This window comes from Mauremys reevesii, linkage group 16 (genome assembly GCF_016161935.1).
Source record: "Mauremys reevesii isolate NIE-2019 linkage group 16, ASM1616193v1, whole genome shotgun sequence".
Classification (NCBI taxonomy): domain Eukaryota; kingdom Metazoa; phylum Chordata; order Testudines; family Geoemydidae; genus Mauremys; species Mauremys reevesii.
In genome coordinates this window covers 3,462,237-3,477,112 of record NC_052638.1, presented here as the reverse complement: position 1 = coordinate 3,477,112, position 14,876 = coordinate 3,462,237, and the positions used below count along the sequence as shown (strand labels likewise).

Below are 14,876 nucleotides of genomic sequence, written 5' to 3'. Positions count from 1 at the left end.
GTTGCAGGGAGATGTTACTACTTCCCTGCTCAGAGGGGAAGATCTGTCCAGTGCACCGTGTAGATCAAGCGGATGAGTCTCAAAGGCTGGTAGAACACATGCCGAGAAGCTGCGGTGCTCGGGAGAGATGGGCGTGGCTGCATCTCTCCATGGCGACGCTGGCAGAGAAGCTTTTGTCAGCTCCAGGTCGTGCTGCTCAGAGACGTCTGGCTGGGCCTCACCTCAGAGGAGACCTGGGCAGAGGTGGCCAGAGTGTGGCCCTGAGCTACCTGCCCCCTTGTTCACCTTCCATAGGGAGGGGAAACCCATGGGGACTGCGCTTCCCAGCATTCATTGCTCCATTTTGAGCCGAGGGGATGGCTAGGGGTGGACAAACTCACCTGATTCTTTCCCCTTCCCAGGCACAAACCGGGCCTAAACCTTCCATCAGCTGGTAGGTAGGGTCCCAAACCAGAGAGCCATGCGAGCAGCCTGGCATTGGGCATCCTGCCCTGGGAGCAGGGGTCTGTGAGAACGGAGCCAGCCTGGTGGCTTTGTGGAGACCATTTCTCTCCGTAGCTGTATCTGTCCTGTCTCCAGGCGGGGACTGCGTGGCCTGTTTCCAGGCTGTGTGCTAACAATCCACTCCATCCCTTAAGTCTGACTACGCAGCAATCACAGGTGTGTTTGCAGCATGTGTAGCAGACCCCCCAGCTAGCTCTGACTGAGCCAACTTGCTAAAAATAGCAGCGTAGCCGTGCCGGCTCAGCTTAGCTGCCTGTGTACCAATCTGGGACCCTGGGCATGTACTCGGGTGGCTAGCTCATGCCATCGCCATGCCACTGTGGCTATGCTGCTGTTTTCAGTGAGCTGGTTTGACCAAAGCCCATGCCTGCCTGGGCTGCAGTCACCCTCTGAGTGCAGCGCAGAGAGAGCACAGGGAGGCTTGTAGCAGGTGAGCCCCAGGCGTTATTGCCACAGAACCTGGCCAGCTGGAAAAATGGATTTCCTTAAAGGGAGGCTTTCAACAGGCAAAACATCCTGTATGAATATCCTCACCCGACAGCTTTGTGTGCCGCCCGGAGTCACTGTCTGCTGCAATGTAACAGGAGCAGAACCTCCCCCAAGGGCTCTCAGAGCTAGAGGGAGGAAGGACTGGGCTGGGCTTCCCTGTGAAGCTCTGACCCATTGCTTTGCAGTGAAAGGAGAAGGTTTGACTGTGCCAGGATTGCAAACGTCCCGGGCTCGAGCTGCATGCGTCCCTCTCCAAGGAGCGGAATCCCCTGTGTGTGAAGGGTTCTCTGCAGCCTACGCCCCAAGCTGCTGCTCCTTCAGGCTCCTGCTGCCCCCAGCTCCCCGATCTGGGCCTGATGGGGGGAGGGTTAGCCCTGAACCCCAGTTATTGGTGTCCTGCCCACAGAACAGTGTCCATCATTTATTCTGCCCATGGGATGGAATAAACGAGCCAACAGGGCGGTTGGATGCATGTGAATCTCTCACACTCACACACCTTAGTGAACTCAAGGGGTTTCATTGCAAATCCAGTAGCTGGGACTATGGGTGTGGGACCATTCCTGGGGATATCCGCTGAGTGCGTGGCACTCTGTCTTTTGGGGCAGCTGTCAAACAGTTGTGGTTCCTTGTTTCATGGTGACGCAAGGATAAATCCAGGAATTGCTTGTAGAAGGTTCCATGTTCTGCCTTCGCTCCAGCGGTTTTCCAAGCTTGTGGGTGAGCAAACCCAGTGGAGATGGCTCCCAAAAATGTCAGTGAAGGAGGCAGCATCTGATGGCATTTGGCCTGCCCTCCCCTTCCCGGCATGCTGCGCCGTGCCATGGGGTGCTGCAGCCCTGGCAGTCTGTGCTGGGAAGCCAGCCTCCTGGTGACAGGATCGCGTGACAGGAGTTCACTGGAGGAATGAGGAGGAGGATGTCAGCTATGACCCTTCCTGCGACTCTGTCACATTATCCGTCAGGATCCGGGTGTTTGGCAGAAGTGGGGTCTGATCCTGGCGTGATTCCGAGTCTGGCTCCGGAGGGATTCGCTGGCCGTGTATCGCCCAGCCCAGTGACAGCATCATGGGCCCCACCGTGGGAGAGAGTGTTGACCATCGGGCCCTGAATACGCCCCAGCACACAGTGAGGAAATCCAGAGCCAGCAGCAGCCTCTGTAATGCAAATAAAAGCAGCCAGAATGCTGCCTAGCCCGCGCTGCTCTAACAACAGGCACCGACTCTGCCACCTGCCCTCAGCGGCGCAGCATCTGCAGTGTCCAGATTTACCTTTCCTGGCAAAAATAGAAGCAGCCCCTGGATTTCCACTCAGCTTTATGCCTGGGTCTCCGTGGCAATGCACTCATGCTGCAGGGTGTTTTTCCCACGCTGGCTCGGGGGCGTTTTCTTGTCAGATTTCCAAGGTTTCTGCTTGCGTTTTTTCACAAAAACCTTTTGTTACTTGAGTTTGGGCTGTGAGAGGAAAACTCTGCAAAGGACCAGATCATTATCTTTGAAAAATCATGGTGATCGGGGGAGGTCCCGGATGACTGGAAAAAAGCTAAAAGGGAAGGAGGAAGATCCAGGGAACTACAGGCCAGTCAGTCTCACCTCAGTCCCTGGAAAAATCATGGAACAGGTCCTCAAGGAATCAATTCTGAACCACTTAAAGGAGGGGAAAGTGATCAGGAACAGTCAGCGTGGTTTCACCAAGGGCAAGTCATGCCTGACTAACCTAATTGCCTTCTATGATGAGATAACCGGCTCTGTGGATGAGGGGAAAGCAGTGGATGTGCTATTTCTGGACTTTAGCAAAGCTTTTGATACAGTCTCCCACAGTATTCTTGCCAGCAAGTTCAAGAAGTCTGGGCTGGATGAATGGACGGTAAGGTGGATAGAAAACTGGCTAGATGGTCGGGCTCAACGGGTAGTGATCAATGGTTCCAAGTCTAGTTGGCAGCCGGTATCAAGTGGAGTGCCCCAAGGATCGGTGCTGGGGCCGGTTTTGTTCAATATCTTCATTAACGATCTGGAGGATGGTGTGGACTGCACCCTTAGCAAGTTTGCAGATGACACTAAACTGGGAGGAGTGGTTGATACGCTGGAGGGTAGGGATAGGATACAGAGGGACCTAGACAAATTAGAGGATTGGGCCAAAAGAAATATTATGAGGTTCAACAAGGACAAGTGCAGAGTCCTGCACTTAGGACGGAAGAATCCCATGCACTGCTACAGACTAGGGACCGAATGGCTGGGCAGCAGTTCTGCAGAAAAGACCTAGGGGTTACGGTGGACAAAAAGCTGGATATGAGTCAACAGTGTGCCCTTGTTGCCAAGAAGGCTAATGGCATTTTGGGTTGTATAAGTAGGGGCATTTCCAGCAGATCGAGGGACGTGATCATTCCCCTCTATTCAGCACTGGTGAGGCCTCATTTGGAGTACTGTGTCCAGTTTTGGGCCCCACACTACAAGAAGGATGTGGATAAATTGGAGAGAGTCCAGCGGAGGGCAACAAAAATGATTAGGGGGCTGGAGCACATGACTTATGAGGAGAGGCTGAGGGAACTGGGATTGTTTAGCCTGCAGAAGAGAAGAATGAGGGGGGATTTGATAGCTGCTTTCAACTACCTGAAAGGGGGTTCCAAAGAGGATGGATCTAGACTGTTCTCAGTGGTAGCAGATGACAGAACAAGGAGTAATGGTCTCAAGTTGCAGAGGGGGAGGTTTAGGTTGGACATTAGGAAAAACTTTTTCACTAGTAGGGTGGTGAGGAACTGGAATGGGTTCCCTAGGGAGGTGATGGAATCTCCTTCCTTAGAGGTTTTTAAGGTCAGGCTTGATGGAGCCCTGGCTGGGATGATTTAGTTGGGTTTGGTCCTGCTTTGAGCAGGGGGTTGGACTAGATACCTCCTGAGGTCCCTTCCAACCCTGAGATTCTGTGATTCTATGCCATATCTGTTAGCATTGTCCCTGCAGGTGCAGGCAATATCCAGGGCGGGCCAGTTGGCTAACAAGCTTCCTACACATGGGTCTAGCCCCTTCTGCTCCAGAGTGGGGGACTGTGCTTGGGGAGTGGGGTTGGCTGCCCCGGCAGCTTGTAGACTCCTGGGTATGTGCTGCAATGGGGCAGCATAGCTGGGCCGTGTACCATTTCTAGCACATGGGGTCTTGGTGTTACCACAACCAGCTAGAGGACTGCAGTCATGGAGAAGCACCAGTGGCTTCTCTTACTGCCCACTTACCTGGGATACCGGGCGCTGGTGTTCAAGCATTCACAGCTACAAGTACTGCCTCTAAAAACAAGGAGCTGACGAAGCTCACGGCACCTTCCGTTCTCTCCCAAAGGGCAGAGAGTGTCTTTCGCTGGTGAGTGGGACACGACGGGGCGCAGGCGTTAAACTCATTCCAGTGGGGCTGCTGGGTGGGGGTGCTGGTCCCTGCTCTGTGGGGAACGGGGTTCTCTTTGCATCTCCCTCCGTGGGCTGGCAAAGGTCGTGGAGGCAGTGTGCCCAGCCTGTAGGAGAGGGAGTGAATGGAGGCCCGTGCCCTCTGGGAAGACGCAACCTGCCAACTGGAAGTAGGGTGACCAGACAGCAAGTGTGAAAAATTGGGACAGGGGGTGAGGGGTAATAGGCACCTATATAAGAAAAAGCCCCTATAAAATTGGGACATCTGGTCACCCTAACTGAAAGGTGGAACCTGGGATGTTAAAGGAGGAAATAGAGGTCACTTGGGCCTGTGAGCTCCATGAGCCCCTTAAACGTGCACCTGCCAGTTATAAGGAACATCAGAACAGCTGTACTGGGTCAGACCAATGGTCCGTCTAGCCCAGTGTCCTGTCTTCAGATGCCAGGTGCTTCAGGGGGCATGAACAGAACAGGGAATCATGGAGTGATCCATCCCCTATTGTCCGCTCCCAGCTTCTGGCAGTCACAGGCTAGGGACACCCAGAGCAGGGGGTTGCATCCCTGACCATCTTGGCTAATTCTTTTTAGAACCCAGTTATACGTTTGGCCTTTACAACATCCCCAGGCAACAAGTTCCACAGACTGACTGCATTGTGTGAAGAACTTCCTTCTGTTTGATTTATATCTGCTGCCTGCTCATTTCAGTGGGTGGCTCCTGGGTTCTTGTGTTGTGTGAAGGGGTAAATAGCACTTCCTGATCCACTTTCTCCACACCAGTCACGATTTTATAGCCCTCTCTCATCCCCCCCTTAGTCGTCTCCTTTCCAGGATGAACATTCCCAGTCTTATTAATCTCTCCTCATATGGAAGCTGTTCTCTACCCTGAATCATTTTTGTTGCCCTTCTCTGTATCTTTTCCAATTCTAATATAGCTTTTTTGAGATGGGGTGACCAGAACTGCGCACAGTATCAAGATGTGGGCGTACCATGGATTTATAGAGAGGCAATAGGATATTTTTATAGTTGGGATTATGTTTTCCAATGTATAGTTGGGATTATGTTTTCCAATGTTCATTACTTTGCATTTATCAACATTGAATTTCATCTGCCATTTTGTTGGCCAGTCACCGAGTTTGTGAGATCCCTTTGTAGCTCTTCGCAGTCTGCTTTGGACTTAAGTATCTTGAGTAGTTTTGTATCATCTGCAAACTTTGTCACCTCTCTGTTTACCCCTTTTTCAGATCATTTATGAATATGAATAGGACTGGGCCCAGTACAGACCCTGAGGGACACACCACTATTTACCTCTCTCCATTCTGAGAACTGACCATTTTTCCTACCCTTTGTTTCCCATCTTTTAACCAGTTACTAATCCATGCGAGGACCTGCCCTCTTATCCCAGTCTAGTGCCAGAATCCATCGCTCCACGTTCCTAGCCCTGATGGGCTCTTTGTACATAATGCACCATGGGAGACTGCAGGTGCAGGCAGGCCGAGACGGCTGCCAGGGCAGAGAAGGTTCTTTCCACATGGAGCATTCTCAGTGTAGCATCAGCCACTCAGCCGCAAACCGTTCCTGCCAACACTGGGCTGCCCTAAGGCATCAGGCCAGTCTGTGGTGCCTGCTGGAGCCCTCACGTGCGGCACTGGAGTGCCTGGATTAGAAGATGTGCCCCCTATCCAGGGGGCTTGCAGTGCTAGCTCTCTGCACTGGCATGGCAGCTCAGTCAGGCATGGCCCCTCTCTACCCCCCTCATGAGAGCTGCTGGCTCATTTGGGAATGGTTCTGGTGGCCCCAGCAGCGGGAACCCCAGCTAATGCTCCCCTCCTGGAACCGGTCTCTCTCTCCATCCCCACCAGCTGGCTACAGGTGAGGAAGGGACTGACTTAAGAAAGCAAACGCCATTGAACCCAGCAAGGAAATGCCCTGCCTGCTAGCGGCCCCCCCTTCTGGCTGTCCTAGGCCCCTGATCTCCCGCTTAGCGCTGCGTTAGTGCGGAGCTGATCACGCACAGACACACGTCGGTGTTTAACTGCATGTTTAACTCCGGTATGAAACTGCAGAAAAACCTGAGAGTGTCTGGATTAAGTTTAGAAGTGTGAGCAACGAGGAGATGTTGTGGTGGGAGTCTACTACAGGCCACCAGACCAGGGGGATGAGGTGGATGAGGCTTTTTTCCGGCAACTAGCGGAAGTTACTAGATCGCAGGCCCTGGTTCTCATGGGAGACTTCAATCACCCTGATATCTGCTGGGAGAGCAATACAGCAGTGCACAGACAATCCAGGAAGTTTTTGGAAAGTGTAGGGGACAATTTCCTGCTCCAAGTTCTGGAGGAACCAACTAGGGGCAGAGCTCTTCTTGACCTGTTGCTTACAAAGTGGGAAGAATTAGTAGGGGAAGCAAAAGTGGATGGGAACTTGGGAGGCAGTGACCATGAGATGGTTGAGTTCAGGATCCTGACACAAGGAAGAAAGGAGAGCAGCAGAATACAGACCCTGGACTTCAGAAAAGCAGACTTTGACTCCCTCAGGGAACTGATGGGCAGGATCCCCTGGGAGAATAACATGACGGGGAAAGGAGTCGAGGGAAGCTGGCTGTATTTTAAAGAATCCTTATTGAGGTTGCAGAACAAACCATCCCGATGTGTAGGAAGAATAGTAAATGTGCCAGGTGACCAGCTTGGCTTAACAGTGAAATCTTTGCTGATATTAAACACAAAAAAGCAGCTTACAAGAAGTGGAAGATTGGACAAATGACTAGGGAGGAGTATAAAAATATTGCTCAGGCATGCAGGACTGAAATCAGGAAGGCCAAATCACACTTGGAGTTGCAGCTAGCAAGAGATGTTAAGAATAACAAGAAGGGTTTCTACAGGTATGTTAGCAACAAGAAGAAGGTCAAGGAAAGTGTGGGCCCCTTACTGAAAGGTGGAGGCAACCTAGTGACAGAAGATGTGGAAAAAGCTAATGTACTCAATGCTTTTTTTGCCTCTGTTTTCACGAACAAGGTCACCTCCCAGACTACTGCACTGGGCAGCACACCATGGGGAGGAGGTGACCAGTCCTCTGTGGAGAAAGAAGGGGTTCAGGACTATTTAGAAAAGCTGAATGAGCACAAGTCCATGGGGCCGGATGCGCTGCATCAGAAGGTGCTAAAGGAATTGGCGGATGTGATTGCAGAGCCATTGGCCATTATCTTTGAAAACTCATGGCAATTGGGGGAGGTCTCGGATGACTAGAAAAAGGCTACTGTAGTGCCCATCTTTAAAAAAGGGAAGGAGGAGGATCCGGGGAACTACAGACCAGTCAGTCTCACCTCAGCCCCTGGAAAAATCATGGAGCAGGTCCTCAAGGAATCAATTCTGAAGCACTTAGAGGAGAGGAAAGTGATCAGGAACAGTCAGCGTGGATTCACCAAGGGCAAGTCATGCCTGACTAACCTAATTGCCTTCTATGAGGAGATAACAGGCTCTGTGGATGAGGGGAAAGCAGTGGATGTGCTATTTCTGGACTTTAGCAAAGCTTTTGATACAGTCTCCCACAGTATTCTTGCCAGCAAGTTAAAGAAGTATGGGCAGGATGAATGGACTGTAAGGTGGATAGAAAGCTGGCTAGATGGTCAGGCTCAACGGGTAGTGATCAACGGCTCCATGTTTAATTGGCAGCTGGTTTCAAGCGTAGTGCCCCAAGGGTCGGTCCTGGGGCCAGTTTTGTTCAATATCTTCATTAATGATCTGGAGGATGGTGTGGACTGCACCCTCAGCAAGTTTGCAGATGACACTAAACTGGGAGGAGTGGTAGATATGCGGGAGGGTAGGGCTAGGATACAGAGGGACCTAGACAAATTACAGGATTGGGCCACAAGAAATCTGATCAGGTTTAACAATGACAAGTGCAGAGTCCTGCACTTAGGACGGAAGAATCCCATTCACTGTTACAGACTAGGGACCGAATGGCTGGGCAGCAGTTCTGCAGAAAAGGACCTAGGGGTTACAGAGGACGAGAAGCTGGATATGAGTCAACAGTGTGCCCTTGTTGCCAAGAAGGCTAACGGCATTTTGGGCTGTATAAGTAGGGGCATTGCCAGCAGATCGAGGGACGTGATCATTCCCCTCTATTCGGCACTGGTGAGGCCTCATTTGGAGTACTGTGTCCAGTTTTGGGCCCCACATTACAAGAAGGATATGGAAAAATTGGAAAGAGTCCAGCGGAGGGCAACAAAAATGATTAGGGGGCTGGCGCACATGACTTATGAGGAGAGGCCGAGGGAACTGGGATTGTTTAGTCTGCAAAAGAGAAGAATGAGGGGGGATTTGTTAGCAGCTTTCAACTACCTGAAAGGGGGTTCCAAAGAGGATGGATCTAGACTGTTCTCAGTGGTGGCAGATGACAGAACAAGGAGTAATGGTCTCAAGTTGCAGAGGTTTAGGTTGGACATTAGGAAAAACTTTTTCACTAGTAGGGTGGTGAAGCACTGGAATGGGTTACCTAGGGAGGTGGTGGAATCTCCTTCCTTAGAGGTTTTTAAGGTCAGGCTTGACAAAGCCATGGCTGGGATGATTTAGTTGGGTTTGGTCCTGCTTTGAGCAGGGGGTTGGACTAGATACCTCCTGAGGTCCCTTCCAACCCTGAGATTCTATGATTCTATATAGCAAAGAGGGCCGTGCAGGACAGTCTGAGCAATGTGGACTCTCTGGAGCACGTGTGGGCAGGTCAGTAGAAATACTAGCCGTGGTGCAGCAGCCTTCCCGAGGTCTGTCTGTCTGTCTGCATGCGATGGGGGTGGATAATGCGCAGCACTCCAGGTTGGCTGCCTGTTGCCTCTCACAGGAGAATCACTCACCCTGGTACCTTGCTTATGCTGCTGAGCAGACACAGGCCCTGATCCTGCAGTTGGAGCCATGCAGTGGGTCCCAGCACTGCATGGGGTCTGATCGGAGTCACTGGTCTCTGTGTGGGCATAGGGTTTGCCCTTGTGGCTCTGATGGCAGGCGTGCGGGCTGGTTCCGGAGCAGCCGTTTTTGAGTGGTGTCGATCCAACCCGGGCCACTGCCAGCTGCAAAGGTGATGGGAACCTCTTCACCGCCAGTGGGCATACAGGCTCCAGAGAGAGGATGCTGGCCCAGGCCGCCAACGGGCACTGCTGACCTGACCCGCCCTCCTCCATACAGGTTCTCTGGCAGGAGCATAACATTGCGTCTTCCCAACAGAACCCCTGGGGGTGGGAGGCCGGGGCATCCCCTCCAGCTCCTCCGGAGGTGTATTCCCCTGGAGCACAGGCAGGTGAGCGGGGACAGGGAAGTGGGACTTGGTCGATCTGCCCCACCAACTGCAGCTCCCCCCGGGGGTACTCTGCTGGGATGTGATTAATCTCTATTGGTGTGCACGATGTTTCAGGGTAATACGGTATCACAGGTAAAACTATTGTTAATTATTTTATTATTAGTTGTGTTTACCAGAGTGTCTGGGGTCCCTAGCCAGGACCCCATTGTGTCAGGCGCTGTACAGCCACAGAACAAGGAAACCTTATGTCTAACACACTAGCCTATTAGACCAAGCTTATTGGAACTGAAAGCATTACACGTGTTATCGGTCCATGACCTGCCTGCATTTTGTGTTTAAAATTCACTGAGGGAAGCAAATGCTGCCTAGCTAAACTGGGCTCTGTTTGAATCGAGTCTTGCTAGTTTTGTCCACTTAAAAGTTCAAAGGAGAGCAGCGATTTCTCCCCTGGCAGCTCTTCAGCTGCCCGTGCCCAGAGTGGGCGCGAGCCCTGACCGGTGCCCTATTGACACGCACAAAAGTCGGCCCGGATGCTTTCAGCCCTGTGAGCATGAGCTCCTGCCGATCCCCGGGGAAGTTCTGTGCATGGAAGACCTGACAGGATCCGGCCTAGAACTAACAGCAAGTCAGTTCCAAGAGGATGATGCACAAGGTACTCCCACTGTCCGTGGCATTTTTGCAAACTGTGTGGCAAGGTTTATTTTTTCCCTGTGGTGTCAGGAGCACTGAGCATGCTAGCCGTGATCTGCAAGGCTCTCTCTGAGCTGCTTGTGTAATAATCTCCCCGTGGCAGGAAACCCTGCGCAGGGACAGCGTTCTGCCTGTGTCAGATTTTAAAAGGTTTTCTCCACCTTCTCCCCCGCCAGGTCCATCGGAGCTCGATCTTCAGGCAGAGGCAGAAGATAACGAGATTGGAACTCACCAGGCTCTGCTGTCAGTCAGCTGTGCCTCTCTGAAGTCACGCCCTGCCTCCACAAAGGATGCTGAGACTGGAAGCAGTTTGCTTCCTTTCCCAGAGCCTGCACCCACACAATCCCTTATGGACCTGCCAACTGAGGGAGAGAAACTGGAGCACTACACCCGAGCTAGGCCCCGGCCCAACCGCAGGAACAAGCAGCCTCCAAGCAAGCCACATGTAAGCCCGCTCTTCATTTTTCAGTCAGGCAGGGCGTAATTATGTTGGGGGGAAATATCTTTAATCAGCATTTATTCCAGCCCTGAAAGATGAAGCAGACCGAGCAGCAGCTGCTTTATTATGCAGTCCTCAGCTGCGGCTGCGGCTGGCTTTCCCCTTGGAGGAGGAGGTTATGTGGGTGAGGGTATGTGGTGTTTTTATATTGCCGGTAGATTGCTAAAATCTGTCCTGAGATGCTGCAGCAATGTTGTAGTTGTGACACAAGCAGAGAAGCTGCAGTTTGCATGCAGGTGCTTTGCCCATTTGCAGTGTCGCTTTCTGTCTGAGTATATTGATTTGAAACCTTTTTGGCCGGCGTGAAAGTCTCTGGTGGGATGTATTTACCACCTACCGGAGCCTTCAGCAAAACTGGGCAATTTGCTTTAACTCTAGATGCTTGTTTGCCCCAAGAATACACTGGCCTGATGAGAAGGCCCTTACCCTTTTGAACAGATTGGGAATTAACCGTGTCTTTTCCACAGTATCAAAGCTCCCTGACTGGTATACGGCTCTCTGGTACTTCTGACTCATTTGATTAGTTTCAAAAGTGGCAGGATCTGCCCCCTTTCCATCAGTTCACTTATAACTCAGCCTTAGGCCTTGCGGGGGAGGCAGAATAACTTTGGGGGGCTGTGGAGTTAGAGCGAGAGATCACCGTTCCTGGGGGAGGTGGGGAGTCATTTAGGCCAGACTCGCCTGTCTCACGGCGGGATGGTTTTAAAAAGCCGAGGAGCCTTATCAGGCTGTTTCTGTTAATTGATCATTGGCTGGCTTCATTTTCACAGCAGGGCATTCTGTCTCCATGCAGGGTTTGCCCTGCACACCAGGACTCTGGTGCTCCCCGGCCCCTCTCAGCTCTCGGTGCAGGCAGGCTGCAGCTCCCCTACGCTGGTGTGGCAGGGCTCCGTGGGCTTTGTTCTGAGTGAGGGTAATGGGGGTGGTGCCCCCCAGGTTCCCAGTGGTAGAAGTCTGGCCTGCTCCAGGGTTCACGTCCGAGGAGGTGCGGCCCACCCTCGGCACCCCGCTCCACACCAACACACTGGCGCCATCTCCCTGGCACGTAGGGGTCACAGAGGCTCCCTTTGGGCAGCCTACCCTCTGCCAGGGTGAATTCCCCCCCGGGACCTGTGTGGCATCAAACCTGGCACCTGCATTCTGAGCTCTGCGGAGCTGCCACCTGGCGCGGGGCGCCTGGCTGAGGGTCAGCACCGTGCACTGAGAATCGCACTGGGCTGGCCTCTCAGAGGCACGCTTTAGGCATATCCTGCGGGCCAAAGGGGATGGATGGGATTTTACCAGAGGGTTGAGCAGGCTGCCACTACTTTTACGTCTCTCCAGTGTCTGGGTTAGCGGCTGTTCTGGCAGATAGGGACCCCTCTGACCTCACTTCTCGCCTTCCCTCTCTCCCACGGGCCCAGCAGACACAGCCAGAGGGAGGTAACTCTGGCATCAAGCAGGGGCTGTGTGTTTACAGACCGCGCAGGGCATTGGTCAGCCAGGCGTCCGAGGTCTAACACTGTGAACCGAAAGGGAGAATTGCTTTGACTGGAGAGAAGTGGTTCCTGCTCCTTATTGAGCCTGAGATGATAGAAGTCTTAGCGGCCTCTTCCCAGAGACACAGTTCCTCGTGTCCGTGAGAGCCGGGTAATCTCCAGCCTCCAAAGAGGAAAGGCTCTTTGGGGTCTCTTCTTTCTCCCTGCACCACCGAGACCCAGGAACCTCCCCTGGAGCGTCCCCCCGAGATTTCACTGGGCTCAGACCTGGCGTGTGCACAGCATTGCTGCTGCTGTGCTGGCATGCGGGACCTGCAGTAAGGGAGCTGCTGCCTGCACTGGGGCTCACCCCTTAGGTGATTACAGAGTGCGGGACCCCTGGAGTGGCTCAGGTAATTCTCTAGAAAGGGCAGCAGGGGGCTGCACGACGGGCGATGCTCCAGAAACGGTGGTCGAGTCTGCAGTGTGCGGGGAAGACCTGAGACCAGGGGAGCTGCCCTAAGCAGGGAGGCCTGGGAGAGACCCTGCCCCAGGGGAGAGCATGCAAAGGCCTCAACCAGGAAGGCCGGGGAGGAGAAAGAGAGAGCTTGGGTTGGGTGGCCTTAGGACTAGACTTGGTTTGGGGGAGTGGAGGGTTTTGATGGTTTATTTTATATTAATAAGCTCAGGGCCCAAGAAGGGGTATTTTTGCCCAAGAAAAAACCTGGAAGGAAGTTTTATTTGAAAAGTCCAAGAGGGGAAATGGAGGCCGGGTGCCTCTAGGGTGACCCCAGGCCACGGGGGTGCATGGAAGGCTGCCGGCTTGGTTCCACTGTCTCACTAACTAGCAAGCTATACTAGTGGTACAGTCAGGCCCCAGGCCTGCACAGCTGCGGACAGTATGACAATGATCATCTTGACACATCTCCTCCACACGAGAGGGGAGGAATTCCCTCCCATGCTGCCCAGTCTAGCAGCGAGTTGCTCCTACAGACAAGGACAGGCCCAAGGGACCGGCATGGCACTGCCTTTGGACTGCAGGGTTTTCTAGTCCGATCCAGGCAGGAGAGAGTCCTTACGGGTTAGAATATTGCCTGAGCATTCGGCTAGGGCCGTATCTGCTGGATGTGATGTGCAAATGGATGCTTAACACTGGCACCGCTCTCCAGAGGCATAAATAATGGTGGAATGAAAAGCTGGTATGGATTGAAATGCCAGCAAAGAAGAAATAGCCTCGTGCTTGTCAATTGCAAGCCATCGACCCTGTGCAGCTCCCGGGAGCAGCCTGGGTCGGACTCCTGATGAGAATACCGAGCGCTGCTGCATCTTGTTTCTGTCTGTCCCCTGGAGACGGCGGGCCAAGGTCTGCCCTGGGAGCTGTAGGCACCCTTCTAACGGAGTCACTGCAGCCAGGGACGTGACCTAACTTTGGGGCAAACACTGTGTCCTTTCCCAAGCTGCCCACCCTTGCCTTGGCTCCGGGACGTCTGCCCCTGGCAGCGGCTGCTTTTGTTGTGCAGTGCCCTCCTTGCTCTGCAGCGGCTGCTCATTAGCCAGGTTCTCGCATGGTGCCTTTGGTAGCTGGGGCTGCTCGGACATGCCTGAAATGGTTAACAGAGAAGCCCAGCGTGTTAAGGGCACCTTTGTGCCCCGTGGCCGTTGCTCGGGTGCCTCGGGCTGGTTGTAGGTAGCCATTGAGGTAGCGCTGCACCCGGAGTCAGTCCCAGTTCGCTGTACGGGCTAGAGCTTTTGCAGGTGCATATTCAGGTTTATACACCTGCTTAAGTGCTTTGCTGAGTTGGAGAATGAGCATCCCAAGGATAATTAAGCCACTGAACTGTGGCTACCTCTGGGATGCAGAGCGGAGGCTAGCAGGTGGGCAGGCATTCTTCAAAGACGCACTCTGTGGCAAACACTTAGCAACGAAGAAGGAGAGACCCTGGGTGAGACCTCATTAGCATTTCCTGCAAGCATCAGTTTGGCCCAGTAGGAAGAGAATTCAAAAAGTTGGCTCCGTCCCAGCCAGCGCTCGGCTCTCCTGTGAGCTCGCAGGGCTTGGGAGTGCTGCAGGGCTGCTGCAGTTTGAAAGTACTTTTGAATTCGTGGCTTCGATGGGACAAAACGTCTGACCTAGACCTAGAGAAGGACATGAGCCAGAACCCCAGAGCCAGACCCCCCAGACTCTGGGGCAGTTTGGATCTGCAGACAGTGCTGGGAAGGAATCCTGACTACTCCACGCAGGCCCACGAGGAGAGCTCTGCGAAAGTCCTGCCTCCTGGGAGGCCTGTGCGTCTGCACGATGGAACAGGAGCAGCTGGCTCTGAGAAGATAGGACTGTGCTTAAAGCGTTTGCCACCTCCTGTAAGTAACCCCATTAGAAGGGGCTTTGTAGCCCATTCCTCCCTTTGTGTATTGTGTTTAGACTGGGGGGGAGGGGCTCCTGTGGCTTTTGAGGGAGCCCTGGAAAGTCCCCAGATGGGAGCATTCGGTTCACAAGGCAACAGATCCCATTTTAGCGCTCGGTAACTCCAGCCCTCCCTAAACACGCTCGAATTCTGCCAGGGCGGGCT

The 14,876-nt window shown here is 53.1% G+C and overlaps 1 protein-coding gene across 4 annotated transcripts in view; it reads left to right on the top strand.

The window, feature by feature from the left end:
- The window catches only part of CARMIL2 (capping protein regulator and myosin 1 linker 2), a 123,827-nt gene that overhangs the window by 76,178 nt on the left and 32,773 nt on the right, over positions 1-14,876 (top strand). For all 4 annotated transcript variants that reach the window (XR_005588955.1, XR_005588954.1, XM_039503448.1 and 1 more), the window contains exon 31: positions 10,527-10,795. Coding sequence is in view for 2 of the 4 variants with exons in the window: in XM_039503448.1 (XP_039359382.1) it covers positions 10,527-10,795 (269 nt within the window). In the remaining 2 variants the exon portion in view is untranslated. The remainder of the gene's footprint in view (positions 1-10,526; positions 10,796-14,876) is intronic.